The sequence below is a fragment of the Meles meles genome, chromosome 7, assembly GCF_922984935.1.
Source record: "Meles meles chromosome 7, mMelMel3.1 paternal haplotype, whole genome shotgun sequence".
Taxonomy (NCBI): domain Eukaryota; kingdom Metazoa; phylum Chordata; class Mammalia; order Carnivora; family Mustelidae; genus Meles; species Meles meles.
The window spans coordinates 127,852,254-127,866,668 of record NC_060072.1 but is presented as its reverse complement, the minus strand read 5'-3'; the positions used below and the strand labels follow the sequence as shown (position 1 = coordinate 127,866,668).

Here is a 14,415-nt window from a genome sequence, read left to right as displayed (position 1 = left end):
TAGTTCTCTCCTGTATCTTATGGGGAAAAAATGCATGTATTAGGAAAAGGAAATATACAGAGACTATACAGTGTATACATATATAAGGAATATATATGGCATATTATATATATGTATAATATATCTTAGTATGTGTAGTATATATGTATATATACTTATTATACATTATACAATATACAGTATAGTGTATATATAGCATATATATATACTATGTATAGAGATAGTATCTATATATGGTATATATCTTTCTATATAGGGTACATATACTATGCATACTGTATGTATACTATATATAGTATTTATTATAGATACTATAATATCGATTATATATAATATATATACTACAGGGGCGCCTGGGTGGCCCAGTGGGTTAAGCCTCTGTCTTAGGCTCAGGTCATGATCTCAAGGTCCTGGGATTGAGCCCCACATGGGGCTCTCTGCTCAGCAGGGAGCCTGCTCCCCCCTCTCTCTCTGCCTGCCTCTCTGCCTATTTGTGATCTCTCTTTCCATGTCAAATAAATAAATAAAATATTTTAAAAATATTTAATTACTATTATATATATATAAAATAGGCCTCTTATATATAATATAGACCTCTCTGCCCACCTGTGATCTCTCTGTGTCAAATAAATAAAATCTTTAAAAAATATTTACACAGTATATATAATATAGTATAAATATACACACTATATATCTATAAGTTATTATATATGTACTATGCATATGTATATCTATAATATATATCTGTATCTATATGATATACTATATATATAGTATCTGTAATACACTATGTATATATAGTATATGTCTATATATACTATATAATATATATAATAGATACTATATATGGTATATATGTGATATATGTATAGCATATATTAGTATATATGATATATATAGCTTATATTCCTAAAAATATATCCTAATATATGTATTATATTAGGAAAGTCATTCCTTTAGCATAGTTCACTACATACAGCTGTGATTCTACAGTCTTTGTTCCCACTGAAATTTCTTCAGATGGAAAATGCTTCATTCTTACCAAGAAAATAAAAAGCAACTTGTCTTCTACTGTTTCAAGTACGAGAGGGAATTGTTTGTGCTCAGCAACCTTTTCCGCAACTACCTGCCTCTCACTCCTGTTCCACCTGTTACTCATCTGAGTTGCAGTATTAGAAATTCCATCCTCATCCTACTCAATGTTCAGCTTCTTCATCTGTTTTGAATTACAAACTTACCTGGAAATCTGCCATTTTTTCCCCAGAAAACAACAACAAAAAAAGAAGGCACAGACACAAATTAGCACAGCATTATGTGTGTAATTTTTGGACGTTCCCAGACCTCATGATGCCATCTGAGTCCAGCCCTGGGACTGCAGGTCTTGACAAAGGCCAGGATGAGCTGACGGTGTGGTAGCTGTGTGAGATACGAAACCTCCCAAGTATTACAGCAACATTTTTTAAGACAAAAAGGAATGATTAATTACTAAAGTGAGAAAAAGATATTTAGAGACCTAACTTTCAGCAACAGCACCTTTGTTGAATTCTGACTTGAACCAGTGTTACAGGAGAAGATCTGGGGAAATTATGCAAGTCACTGTGGGGAAAAAATTCATTTTACACCAATTTGAGCAACACATCTCTCCCAAATAGATGGAGGGTTTAAAGAATTTCTCTACTAATCATATTATTTATTTTCAGAGTAAAGCATATGGTAAACAGATAAATAAGTCTTACTTAAAAGAAAATTGACATTTACCAAGATCACCAAAATACACATATATTAAAAATAGACCTTGTCTTTGATGTTTATTTCACATTATCTAAGTACATCCAGTTATGCAAATTTACATTTTTATTTCACATCTTTGTGTTCCTGATATACATATCACAGGACAAAGAACACCTTTGCAAGATTCAGCCCCGGAAACCCTGCTCAGAAAAAACAAGATTCTCAGCTGCCTCATTCTTTCTGCATGTGTACAAATAAAATTCTAAGTAACTGAAGTAAAAATCAAGACTGGTAAGCAAAAATAGTGACTACATTTTCATGCCACCTGAGGTTACCTGTACCTGAATTTTTAAACGGTCTTCTAATTATCAAACATTGCTTTGGGAGCTCCTTGATCTATTTCAGGAAGCTTAGGTCTTTGGGGTTCTTCTAACCCACGTGCAGTTGATCCTGGTTACACACCAGTGATGCTTAAATTTTAAGTTGGCATTCTTGCGCTCTGTGTTCACCTAAGCTATTTTTCAAGTGGTAGTCTGTATCCTTATCCCTCTTTCGTGAAAATCCCTTGCCAGACTAGAACATGAGCAATTATTTCTTCAGTTACGCAAAGAGAAAGGACAGGCCAGTTCACTACAGTACAAATTTTTAAAGAAACAATCACATTGCATTAAAGACCTTAACATTTTAGGTATAATGTTATGAAATTCAAATATATCGAAATCCCATTAGGATACTAGATGCCTGCGTGTTCATTCTGTTCAATGTTGCCCATGAGATCTTTCATATCACTAGTTCCTGGACTTGATCTGCTGTTAAAATAGAGAGTGTTTTCAAAAGTGCTTTCTTGAGGTAAAGGCACACGTCTTTTCTTATAAAAGAAATACGCTGCAAGGCCAGCACCCGCCACGATCAGGAGGACCACTATGACCACGACTCCTGCCACGCTAGAAGACGGTTTGGAAGGATCCATCTTCCTTGGGTCAGCTAGAAATAAACAAAATCATGAGGAAAAAGATGGAGAGAGGCAAAAGGTAGAATGCTATGGAGAATAAGACAACTTTCTTTTTGGAAAAGCTAAAATGCATAAATCTGCTTTCACGTCAAATATTCCTTGACATTTGTCAGACAGAAATGCAGGACATGAAAACAGAGTCCACGTGACCTAGAGGATTGTTTTAGGTGTTAAGATTATTATTCAGTTGCAGGAATATTCCATTTGTTAATCAGTTTTTTGTTGATGTTTTTTAAGGATTTATTTATTTACTTGAGAGAAAGAGAAAGTGAGAGTGTGAGTAAGAACAGGGGGAGGGACAGAGAGAATCTCAAGCGGACTCTGTACTGAGCATGGAGCCCTACACAGGGCTCAATCCCAGGACCCATGAGACTGTGATCGAAGCCAAAACCAGGGGTCAGGTGCTCAACCAACTGAGCCATCTAGGCACTCTGTAAACATCAGTGTTTTAAAATATGTACACCTGTTTCAAAATAATTTAATGGTGCTTACAAATACATCATATGAAGATAAATAGGTAATCATCATGATAATGATTTTTAAAAAGCAAAGGAGAAAACTAAGGAAAAGAGAAAAATAAGAGTGGAGGGAATCTGAACTCATGAGTATAATTAGTTAATAAAGAGCACCCAGGAGGCTGATAAGGAGATTGCAAGCAAACCATTAACGTCACTCTGAGTTTTTCTAGCTGCTGACAAAATTGGTGAAAGAAGATCAGTTACCTTCAGTTACCTGGTTCAAGTTGTCTATAAAAATAAAATTTAAAATATTGCTTAAAAGAAAAAGAAGAAAACCACAGGGATTCTGGAGAGGAATCTCTCCTGTGGTTTCCACAAGACACTTCTGTAATACAGCAATATTTTCAATAATATCTATGGTAAAAACCCCAACCTGACTCCCAGGCCCGCTTTCCTAGAGCATCATTCAAGGGAGGCTGATGACGTATTGACAAAGGTTAATGTAACTCAAGCAATTCTACTGAATACAAGGGATATAGGAAGGTATTATTAAGGTTTTTAAAGCAAACAAACTGTATTGGTATATCACCAGTACAGAACTTAAAATCTCATAGTGGTCTTACCTCTTGTTGTAATTAACGTATGTGTAGGTTCAGCGTCAACAACTGTTGGTGAAATAAAAAAAAATTAATCAAATACTTATAAAACCCCAGAATAATTGCATGCAGATAGTGACTATTATTTGGTTCACAGACCCATGGAATCCTCCATATTTGGTCCATGGTGATATGATAGAGGTAGATGATAGAGGATAGATAAAGAGAATTTAGAAGACCTATGTATGTATCCATCCATCCATCCATCCATCCTGTATCAACATCCTACAACTGTAGGGAGAGTTTGAATACAATGAAATTTCTGAAAATACAATCCACTGAGTTGCATTTGACCCACTGATACCCTCAAAATCTCCCAACCCATCCAAAAATAACGTACTCTAGGCTGTTTTGAAATTGGTCCACTGAAGCCTAAGGTACCACAAGGCACTTGAATGAAAAGTAAAATAAAACTCCAACACTCCACTGAAGTGTCTCAAATAGAGTTTTAGAAGACCAAAGAACAACATAATTCCTACATAATAAAATCTACTGGGGTAGAGTGTTAATTTACCTAATTTATTTATTTAATTATATTATCTAATTAATAACTTGATCTCTTGGGAAGGATATTATGTGAAGTGGAATGGCATGAAAATATTATTAAAGTCTAGAGAGTACTACATCGTGGGCATAGAACACTATTAATTCCCCCAGTTCCTGTATTTACATGATCTGCTGCTTCATCTCAGAAGGAGATTTAATTGGTCTTACACGATTTATTCCACAGTGAATTCTGATCCCTCTCCAGAACCCCAATCCCTTCTGGTTTGGTGGAGAGGGCAAACTTTACCCCTTCTTCCTTTTATGCCATAAGGCTTTGCAAGCTGACTCCTCAAACCACCTGCAACTCTACAGTCTATATGTCTGGGGATACCATCATAAATGCATGGATATATCTAAATCATTATGTCAGCTTCGCACACAGAGTTCGTCCCCTCAGAGCTGTGGATAACTGATCACCGGGGATTTATCACTTACATGGGGGAGAGCTTGTATAACCGGACCCGTAACCACATTATAATCCCACACCTGAACCCTTAATATTTGAAAGAAACTAGGATGCACTGTAAACACAGGTACTGCAAGGAGAATTCTTACTTACTTTTTGGTCTTTTACAAATATATCCTTTGTAGGAAGAGCAGTGAATATTATTCCAAAATCCAGAAGATGCAGTTAAAGCTACACAATCATTTCGTTCACCGGAAGGATCTCCTGTGTTCCAGTTCACGAAGGAGACTGGATTGTTGTTTATCCACAGCCATTTTCCTGATGATCAAATAAAGTCAATAAAATCAGACGTTAAAAATCAACCATCTTAAAATAAATTCCACTTATTCATGCAAAATTTCTCAACATATTATTTTATGCTATAATCAATTGTTGTTGACAACCAGACTTTTAGTATGCAAGATTATAATAACCAATTATTACAGAGAAAAAAGACTGAAAAGATTATGTTTCTTATTACCATTATTTGAAAACTGATTCCTAATTAGTACAAATATATATACTTAAGCTTCCCTATTTTTTTCTTCCTGGCAAAAGAGAGAAATTATTTTTTAACTCTTCTTAAACTAACTTAGCTACAAAAAACACTTTAAATCAACAGCTTTCAAGATAGCATAATATAGAGTCATTTAAAATTTCAGTTCTTATTTTAAATGAAAGTGTAAGTTTGAATTTCCAAACTCTTCACAAATTTATCATTATTTAAGGCAAGACTTTCCGGAACAGAAAACTTTTTTGGCACAGAACATTTTGAAATATTTGTGATTAAATAATTGTTCTGCAAACTTACCTTCAACATTTCTAAACAATCCTATCCAAAAATTGGTTTTGCTTTGAAGTGGCTCTACTCGATAAGACAGAAAACTTGATTCAGCAGCACTTTCAATGGAAACCAAAGAGGAGCCTGCAAAGCATAAAAAAAACCAGATGGAATGACATTTAAGTAGCTAATAATATTTTTATAATGACAGTATTGATAGTAAGAGCAATAAAAATCACCCAACATCTCCACTTAAGGGGAAGAATGTCAAAAAGTGGACATTTATCTTCTCAAAATTTCACTTTCCCTACTAAAAGTAAGATTTGGAGTGGAGGGTGCCTGGCTGGCTCAGTCGATTAAGTCGCCAAGTCTTGATTTGGGCTCAGGTCATGACCTCAGGGTCATGAGATCAGACCCTGCACTGAACTCTATGCTGAGTGTGGAGCCTGCTTAAGATTCTCTCTCTCCGGGGCGCCTGGGTGGCTCAGTGGGTTAAAGCCTGGGTGGCTCAGTGGGTTAAAGCCTCTGCCTTCGGCTCAGGTCATGATCTCAGGGTCCTGGGATCGAGCCCCACATCGGGTTCTCTGCTCCACAGGGAGCCTGCTTCCTTTCCTCTCTCTCTGCCTGCCTCTCTGCCTAGTTGTGATTTCTCTCTTTCAAATAAATAAAATATTAAAAAAAAAAGATTCTCTCTCTCCCTTTCCCTCTTCCCCTCCCCTGCTTATGCTCTCTTAAAAAAAATTTTTTTAAGCATAATTTATTTTTTGAATTAATTTTATTAACATATAATGTATTATTTGCCCCAGGTCCAAGAATCATCAGGTTTACACATTTCACAACACTCACCATAGCACATATCTTCCCCAATGTCCATAACCTAGCCACCCTCTCCCTAACCCCCACTTCCCAGCAGCCCTCAGTTTGTTTTGTGAGATTGAGTCTCTTACAGTTTCTCTCCCTCTCAATCCCATCTTGTTTCATTTTTACCTTCCCTACTCCCCAAAGCCCCCACCCTGCCTCTCAACTTCCTCAGAGAAATTTGAGGAAATTATGAGAGAGATCATATGATAACTGTCTTTCTCTGATTGACCTATTTCACTCAGCACAATACCCTCTAGTTCTATCCATGTCAGTTGCAAGTGGCAAGATTTCATTTCTTTTGATGGTTGCATAGTATTCCATTGTATATATATACCTCATCTTCTTTATTCATTCAACTGTGGATGGACATCTAGGTTCTTTCCATAGTTTGGCTATTGTGGACAATGCTGCTATAAACATTCAAGTGCACGTGCCCTTTCAGATCACTATGTTTGTATCTTTAGGGTAAATACCCAGTAGTGCAATTGCTGGGTCATAGTGTAGCTCTATTTTCAACTTTTTGAGGAAGCTCCATGCTGTTTTCCAGAGTGGTTGCACCAGCTTGCATTCCCACCAACAGTGTAGGAGGGTTCCCCTTTCTCTGCATCCTCGCCAACATCTGTCATTTCCTGACTTGTTAATTCTAGCCATTCTGACTGGTGTGAGGGGTATCTCATTGTGGTTTTGATTTGTAAAACAGAATGACCTTTGATTGTTCAGCCATTCTGACAGGTGTGAGATGGTATCTCATTGTGGCTTTGATTTTTACCTCCGTAATGATTAGTGATGCTGAGCATCTTTCCATGTGTCTGTTAGCCATCTGGATGTCTTCTTTCGAAAAATGTCTTTTCAGTTCTTAACAAGGTTATGGCTCAGGAGATAGCATAGATAGATGGATGAATTTGAAGAGAAAATAGGTATGATATGTAACTGACATGTCAAATGGAGAGAAGATTTTTTTTAAGTGGAGCTACTAAAGGAGAGCATGGAGAAAAAGAATTTAAGATATTGAGAAGTATAGGATTTCAAGTAGAATGAATAGAAAATAACTCCAAGAAGAGAAGGTATGAGAGAGGAGACAGAGAGAGGGAAGCCTAGAGCTTCTTCAAGAACGTGGCATGCAGATACATGGATTCTTCCATATTTGGTTCATGACGATATGACATAGACAGAAAATGGATAGATAGACCTATCTACTGGGAGGAACCTAGAGTGTTACTAGATGGCTCGTTTGGATGGACTACTCTGGTCAACATGTGAAAAAAGACTTGGGTTAGGCCTCTCTGCAGATGGAAAGAGATTGGTATTTAAGGTAGTGATAAAGAATACTTAGTTTTTTTAGGCAGCAGGATTAATTATTAATCTTGCTCTTAGGTATAGGACTGTACAAAGTAAAAAGAGAGAGGAAAACTGAAAGACTGGTTAGATTACTATGACATCAACATCTCTCATTACATTAGAGTTGATTCAGCATCAGCATTAGAGTTTATAGTAAAAATCTATAGCTTTATAATAATAACTAATATATTTTAAACACTTTATGCCAGACATTTCACATTGTGCATTACAAGTATGATCTCCCTAGAAATTTACAACTATCTTATTAAATGAGCACTACTGTTACCTCACTTTATAGATAAGGACCCCAAAGTACAGAGGGTAAGTAATTTGTCAAGATCCCAATGATAGTAGAGTACATGATGCAGGCATTCTGAATCTCAAAACCCTACACTTAACTGTATGCCTGCATCACATGGTACTGAGTCCTGGATGATCCCCTTGATGATTGTTTTTATTGCATGATTACATATTCCATTGTTTAATATATTTCAAAGATAACAACCAATTCAAAATATTTTGGACATGTTTTGATAAATGAGACTCATTCATTTTATTTATGGGAAAACATAGTCACTTAAATTGAAAACAAAATTTCTCCATATTTTTAAAAAACAAAAACTTGCATTAAAAGTTTGGATAAAGAGTAAGCTTCATGGTGTTTTAACTTGTTCTAACTTCATTGTCTTATCCTCAGCTCTCTGTTAACCTTAAAAACAAAGAGCACCCAAATCACAGTGAAACCAGCAGCCTAGAAGCCACCAGAATACTCAGAATGGGGTTGGAGCTCTTTCAAAGTCCCAATTCAAAGAATTTCCATTATTTTATCTGACAGTTCCATGGAAAGTCTCACTTGCAAAGTTTGGCTTTATTTATTCAGAACTAATTCAGAACTCAACAGTGTAAACAGCCTTCTTCCTGATGGCGTTTTTCAAAAACTTTCAGTGGCAATTGTCTAACATCACAGATGCCCGAGGCAGGGATAACAGCTGAGGAAAAGAGGATAACAAAGAAAAAAACTTAAAAGGAAAAATGGGAATAAGCAGTCCACAGGGAGTTCCAAAAAACTTCAATCCATTCTTGGGAATCCAGAAGGCCACAGACATGTACTGGGGCATGCATGCTTATGAAAATCTGAGGGACTCCTAAGCTCTCACCACTGGCTGACCTTGAGTGTCTACAGAAACAGGAAGGGAGGACTAAGGTAGAGTTTTAAACTACTTAAATGAATGTGGAAGGCAGTACCTTTGGGCAGAGTCCCTCAGGAAATCCTGGGAGACTTATTGGTTCTAGGCATTTAAGGAAATCTGTTCCCAATCATGAGCTGACCACTAAATTAAGTAAGCAGTGACTGCAGTGACCACACATGAAAAAGAATACAAGCTTTACAGAATTAGTGAAGGAAAATCACTAAACGAGAGAAAAAAACAACAAACAGGAACAACAGCATATTCTGTAGAATGGAAAGAATATCATTTTGAGAGTTGCCCATCATGTTATTTAAAATGCCCAGTTTTCAACAAAAAATATAGGAAATGGAAAAACAAACAAACAAACAAACAAGAAATTATGACCCATACCCAAGAAAAGAAGCATTTAATACCGACTGTTTCTGAGAAAGCCACACCTCTGATTTACCAAAGACCAAATCATGTATGTTAAAGAAATAAAAGAAAACATGTGTAAAGAATGGGGAAAAAAAATAAGTATGAGTAATATCTCACCAAATAGAGAATATTAAGAGGGAAACAGAAATTATTTCTTACAATTTTGGAGTTGAAAATAACAATAATTGAAAGGAAAAATTTACTAGAGCTGCCTAAGAGCAGATTTCATTAAACAAAAGAAAGAGTCAAAAAAATATGAAAGCAGGTAAATTGAAATTATCCAGTCTGATAATGGGGGGGCGGGATTGACAGAGCCTCAGAGATTTGTGGGACATCATCAAGTGTATCAAAATATACATAATGCCCCCTCTGCCCCCCTCCTCGCCTCCTCTGCCCCCCTAGACCACAGGCCTGGGTCGGGTTCTCTCGGAGGCCTCCTGGAGGGACATTTTGTAAATGGAATTCTGTCGTGTGGGCGTGTGACTTGATGTTTGTACCGCGATTTTGGTAATACCAAGCTTTATTAAACATACCGAGTTCATTTTTAACTAAAAAAAAAAAAAAATATATATATATATATATATATACATAATGGGGGTCTGAGAAGGAAAAGAGAAAAAGGCAAAAAGAATACTTGAAGAAATAATGATCAAAAATTCTGAAATTTGGGGTGCCTGGGTGGCTCAGTCATTAAGCATCTGCCTTTGGTTCAGGTCATGATCCCAGGGTCCTAGGATCAAGCCTCATGTTGGGCTCCTTGTCCGACGGGAAGCCTGCTTCTCCTTCTCCACTCCCCCTGCTTATGCTCCTTCTCTGTGTGTCTCTCTTTGTCAAATATATAAATAAAATCTTTTAAAAAATAAAATTTTAAAAATTCTGAAATTTGACAAAAAACATTAATGTAAACATCTAGGAAACTCCACACTTATCCAAACTCCAAGTAAGATAATTGCAAGGAAATTCACACCACAAACTGTCAAAAGAAAGAGATTCTTAAAATCAGCAAGAGAGAAGTGACTCATCATATACAAGAGAACCTCAAAAAAAACAACACTGATTTCTCAACAGAAACCATGAGGGCTAGAGGGCAGTGCATGAGATACTCAAAAGGCTGGAAAAGAAAATGATTGTTGACCAACAACTTTCTATCCAGCAACACTATCCTTCAGTAATGAGGGGAAAAAAAAATTTGTATTTAAACAAAAATGGAGAGAAATTGTCACAAGCAGATATACACTACAAGAAATACTAAAGAGAGTTTTTGAGGCTGAAGTGAGAGGATGCTTGACAGAAACTCAAATCCACATGAAGATATGAAAAGCACTAATAAAGGTACCTATCTAAGTGAAAATAAGAGACTTAATTTATTTTTTGTTTATAACTCATATTTTAATAACAAGGAAATTAAAATGGTACACTAGAGATTATCTATTTAACATGAAAGAAAGTGGAAATGGAGAAATAGAGGAGCCAAAAGACTCCAGATATATGGCAAATAAGTAAAGTGGCAGATGTAAATCCTACCCTATCAACAATTACATTATATATAAATGGATTAACTGCTGTAATAAAAAACAGATTGGCAGAATAAATTTAACAATTAAAATAAGAAAATAGAAATAAACTTTTTTTTAAAGATTTTTTTTTTTTGGTCAGAGAGAGAGAGAGCGAGAGTGAGCACAGGCAGACAGAGTGGCAGGCAGAGACAGAGAGAGAAGCAGGCTCCCCACCGAGCATGGAGCCCGATGTGGGACTCGATCCCAGGACGCTGGGATCATGACCTGAGCCGAAGGCAACCACTTAACCAACTGAGCCACCCAGGCGTCCCAAAAATAAAATTTAAAATTATCTAATTATATGTCATCTGCAAAATACACGCTTGAGATTCAAAGACACAAAAAGATTGAAAGTAAGAGCATGGAAAGAGATATACCATGCAAATAGTAACTTAAAAAAAGTTGGGGACGCCTGGGTGGCTCAGTGGGTTAAGCCGCTGCCTTCAGCTCGGGTCCTGATCCCAGGGTCCTGGGATCGAGTCCCGCATGACCTCCTTGCTCGGCAAGGAGCCTGCTTCTCTCTCTGCCTCTCTGCCTGCCTGTGTGCTCTCTTTCTCTCTCCTTCTCTCTGACAAATAAATAAAGTAAAAAATATTTAAAAAAAAAAAAAGTTGAAGTAGCTATACTGATACTGGACAAAATAAACTTTTAGACAAAAAATTGTTGTTAGAGACAAATAAGGACATGTATAATGATTAAATTTTCATTTCAATAAGAAGACATAACAATTATAGGCACATACATAACATACATATGTAAGAAGACAGAACAATTATAGACATATATATGTAACATACACATTATGTATGTTCCATACATATATTCTATATATATAACAGCTGTATATATATATATATATATAAACATATCTATAATATCTCTCTATAACATATCTATAACAATTATAGACATATATAATGTTACATAGATATGAAAGGAGAAATGAAGAAATAAAGAAACTAAACATATGATATATATGATATATATACCCTACGATAAAGCCCCCCCCACAAATGAACAAAGAACAGTCAAAGAGACTTCACTTGACTCAGAATTTGAAATCAAAACTTACAGCAAGGGACTAAGATGACAAAAGGAGGTTCCTGAAATGTCTTCCTTCAAAGACACACTAATGAACAGTTACACAGGGAGAAACTACCTCAGAGAAACCCAGAAACAATTGAGTTACTCTGACATATGGGGTAACTAAGAGTATCTCTACATCTAAAGGAGTAGGAAAGACCGAGACATGGTCTCTAAAGCCTCTCTCCAGTAGAGCACCACACAATCAAGAGGAATAGCCCACTCCCAGCTTTCCCCTGAAGAGAGAAGGGTTTGGACCACACCTCTAGCACTCCAAGTTTTAAAGCTTCCCCCTAGGGGCCAGGCCACCAAACTACCTTGCTCTGAAAACCAGTGGGGTTTGCAGCCATAAGACCTACAGGATGACAGAAAAACAAAGAAACAGTTCTTAAATGGGCACGCAAGACTTCACCACAACTGTCCCCATACCCACACTCAGGACTCAGCTAAGAGGAAACAGCAAAAATGTCAATTTTTCAGCCTTTTCTTGGAGAGGGACTGGGTGTATATTTTACAACCCACTGCCTGTGGTCCAGCTGCTAATTTGCATGCACGTAGGGGCAATGTGTGATCTTCCATGAAGTCTGGCGTATCTGGGGGGTACTGCCACCACCTTTTTTTCTCTGACCTGCCACAATGACAAAAGCAGGTCACCAATATTTCTCTGGAAGGAGCATGTGTACACACCTGGCTTACATATTTTCCTAGCTGCCACTTGAGAGTCCGGCTTCTAATAAGCCTGCATTTATGTGCTGACTGTGATTTTCTCCTTTGGGACATCACAGGGTCCTTGCACACCCTCAACTACTGGGAGCCACTGAAAAACAAAGATGGTGGCTCAGACCATCACAAAGGGTTGAGGGACAAACAGGAGGTTGGGTTGGGTTGATTGATGTGGTTCATCTCCTACATGACACCAGGCTTTCAAAACTGGGAGAGAATGTATTCGTTTTATCCAATGTGCAGCAACCAACACAGAGAGTCAAGGAAAATGAAGAAAAGGAGAAATATGTTCCAAACTAAAGAACAAGATAAATCTCCAAACGGATCTTAATGAAACAGAGGTGACTGATTTACCTGAGAGAGTGCAAAGCAACAGTTATGAAGATGCTCACTGAAGTTAAAAAAGCGATGCACAAAGTGAAAATTTCAACAGAGAGAGAGAGAAAAAATCAAGTACGAAACAGAAATCGCAGGGCTAAAGAATAATGGAACAGAAACATATAGGAGTGGGATTCAACTGCAGACCGGTAAAGTGGAAGCAAGAAATGGTGGCCTCCAAGAAGAGCCAATCAAATACACCCAGAGAAGCAAAAAGAAAACAGGTGGCAAGCTACCTGTTTTAGGTATCTATCTATCTATCTATCTATCTATCTATCTATCTATCTAATCTATCATCTATCTATCTCCCCAAGAACAATGACTACAGACACACACACACACACACGTATGTACACATATATACATATATGTATATATACATAAGTGTACGTGTGTGTGTGTGTGTGTGTGTGTATGGTATTTGACACCAAAAGCAAAAGCAACAAAACCAAAAATAAACAAATGGGATTACCACAAACTAAAAAGCTTCTGCAGAGCCAAGGAAACCATCAACAAAATGAAAAGGCAATCTATGGTAGGTGATAAAATATTTGCAAACTGCATATCCTAATAGAGGTTTCACATCTAAAATGTACAAGGAACTTATACAATTCAATAGCAAAAAAAAAAAAAAAAAGATTCAATTAAAAAATAGACAAACAGACCTGAATAGACTTTTTTTTTTCCCAAAGAAGATTTAAAAATGGCTAACAAGCACAGGAAAAAATTCTCAATGTCACTAATCATCAAGGAAATACAAATCAAAACCACAATGAGATGAGGTATCACCTCAAACCTGTTAGACTGGATATTATCAAAAAGACGAGATAAATATAACAAGGATGTAGAGAAGAGACCCCCTGTACGCTGTTGGTGGGAATGCAAACTCATACAGCCCTTATGGAAAACAGCATGGAGGTTCCTCCAGAAATTAAAGATAGAACTGTCATATGAGCCAGCAGTCCCACTTCTGGGTATCTATATATGCGAAGGCGATGAAATCACTTCTCAGAGGTAGCTCTGTACTCCTCTGTTCCCTGCAACATTATTCACAATAGTCAAGGTACAAAAACAACCTACGTGTCCATCAACAGATGACTGCATAAAGAAAATAAAGTGTGTGTGTGTGTGTGTATATATGTGTGCGTGTGCATATGGGATTGAATGGATGACAGGGTGACTATAGCTGATAATGCTGTACTGTAAAAAAAAATTGAGATTTACCAGGAGAGTAGAACTT

The 14,415-nt window shown here is 36.8% G+C and overlaps 1 protein-coding gene across 1 annotated transcript in view; it reads right to left on the bottom strand.

The window, feature by feature from the left end:
- Positions 1-1,684: 1,684 nt before the first annotated feature.
- The window catches only part of MRC1 (mannose receptor C-type 1), a 105,496-nt gene continuing 92,765 nt past the window's right edge, over positions 1,685-14,415 (bottom strand). Inside the window, exons 27-30 of the mRNA XM_046013581.1 lie at positions 5,660-5,773; positions 4,963-5,127; positions 3,825-3,866; positions 1,685-2,715 (exon numbers count right to left, since the gene is read on the bottom strand). Of these exons, the coding sequence (XP_045869537.1) occupies positions 2,465-2,715; positions 3,825-3,866; positions 4,963-5,127; positions 5,660-5,773 (572 nt within the window). The 3' untranslated portion in view covers positions 1,685-2,464. The remainder of the gene's footprint in view (positions 2,716-3,824; positions 3,867-4,962; positions 5,128-5,659; positions 5,774-14,415) is intronic.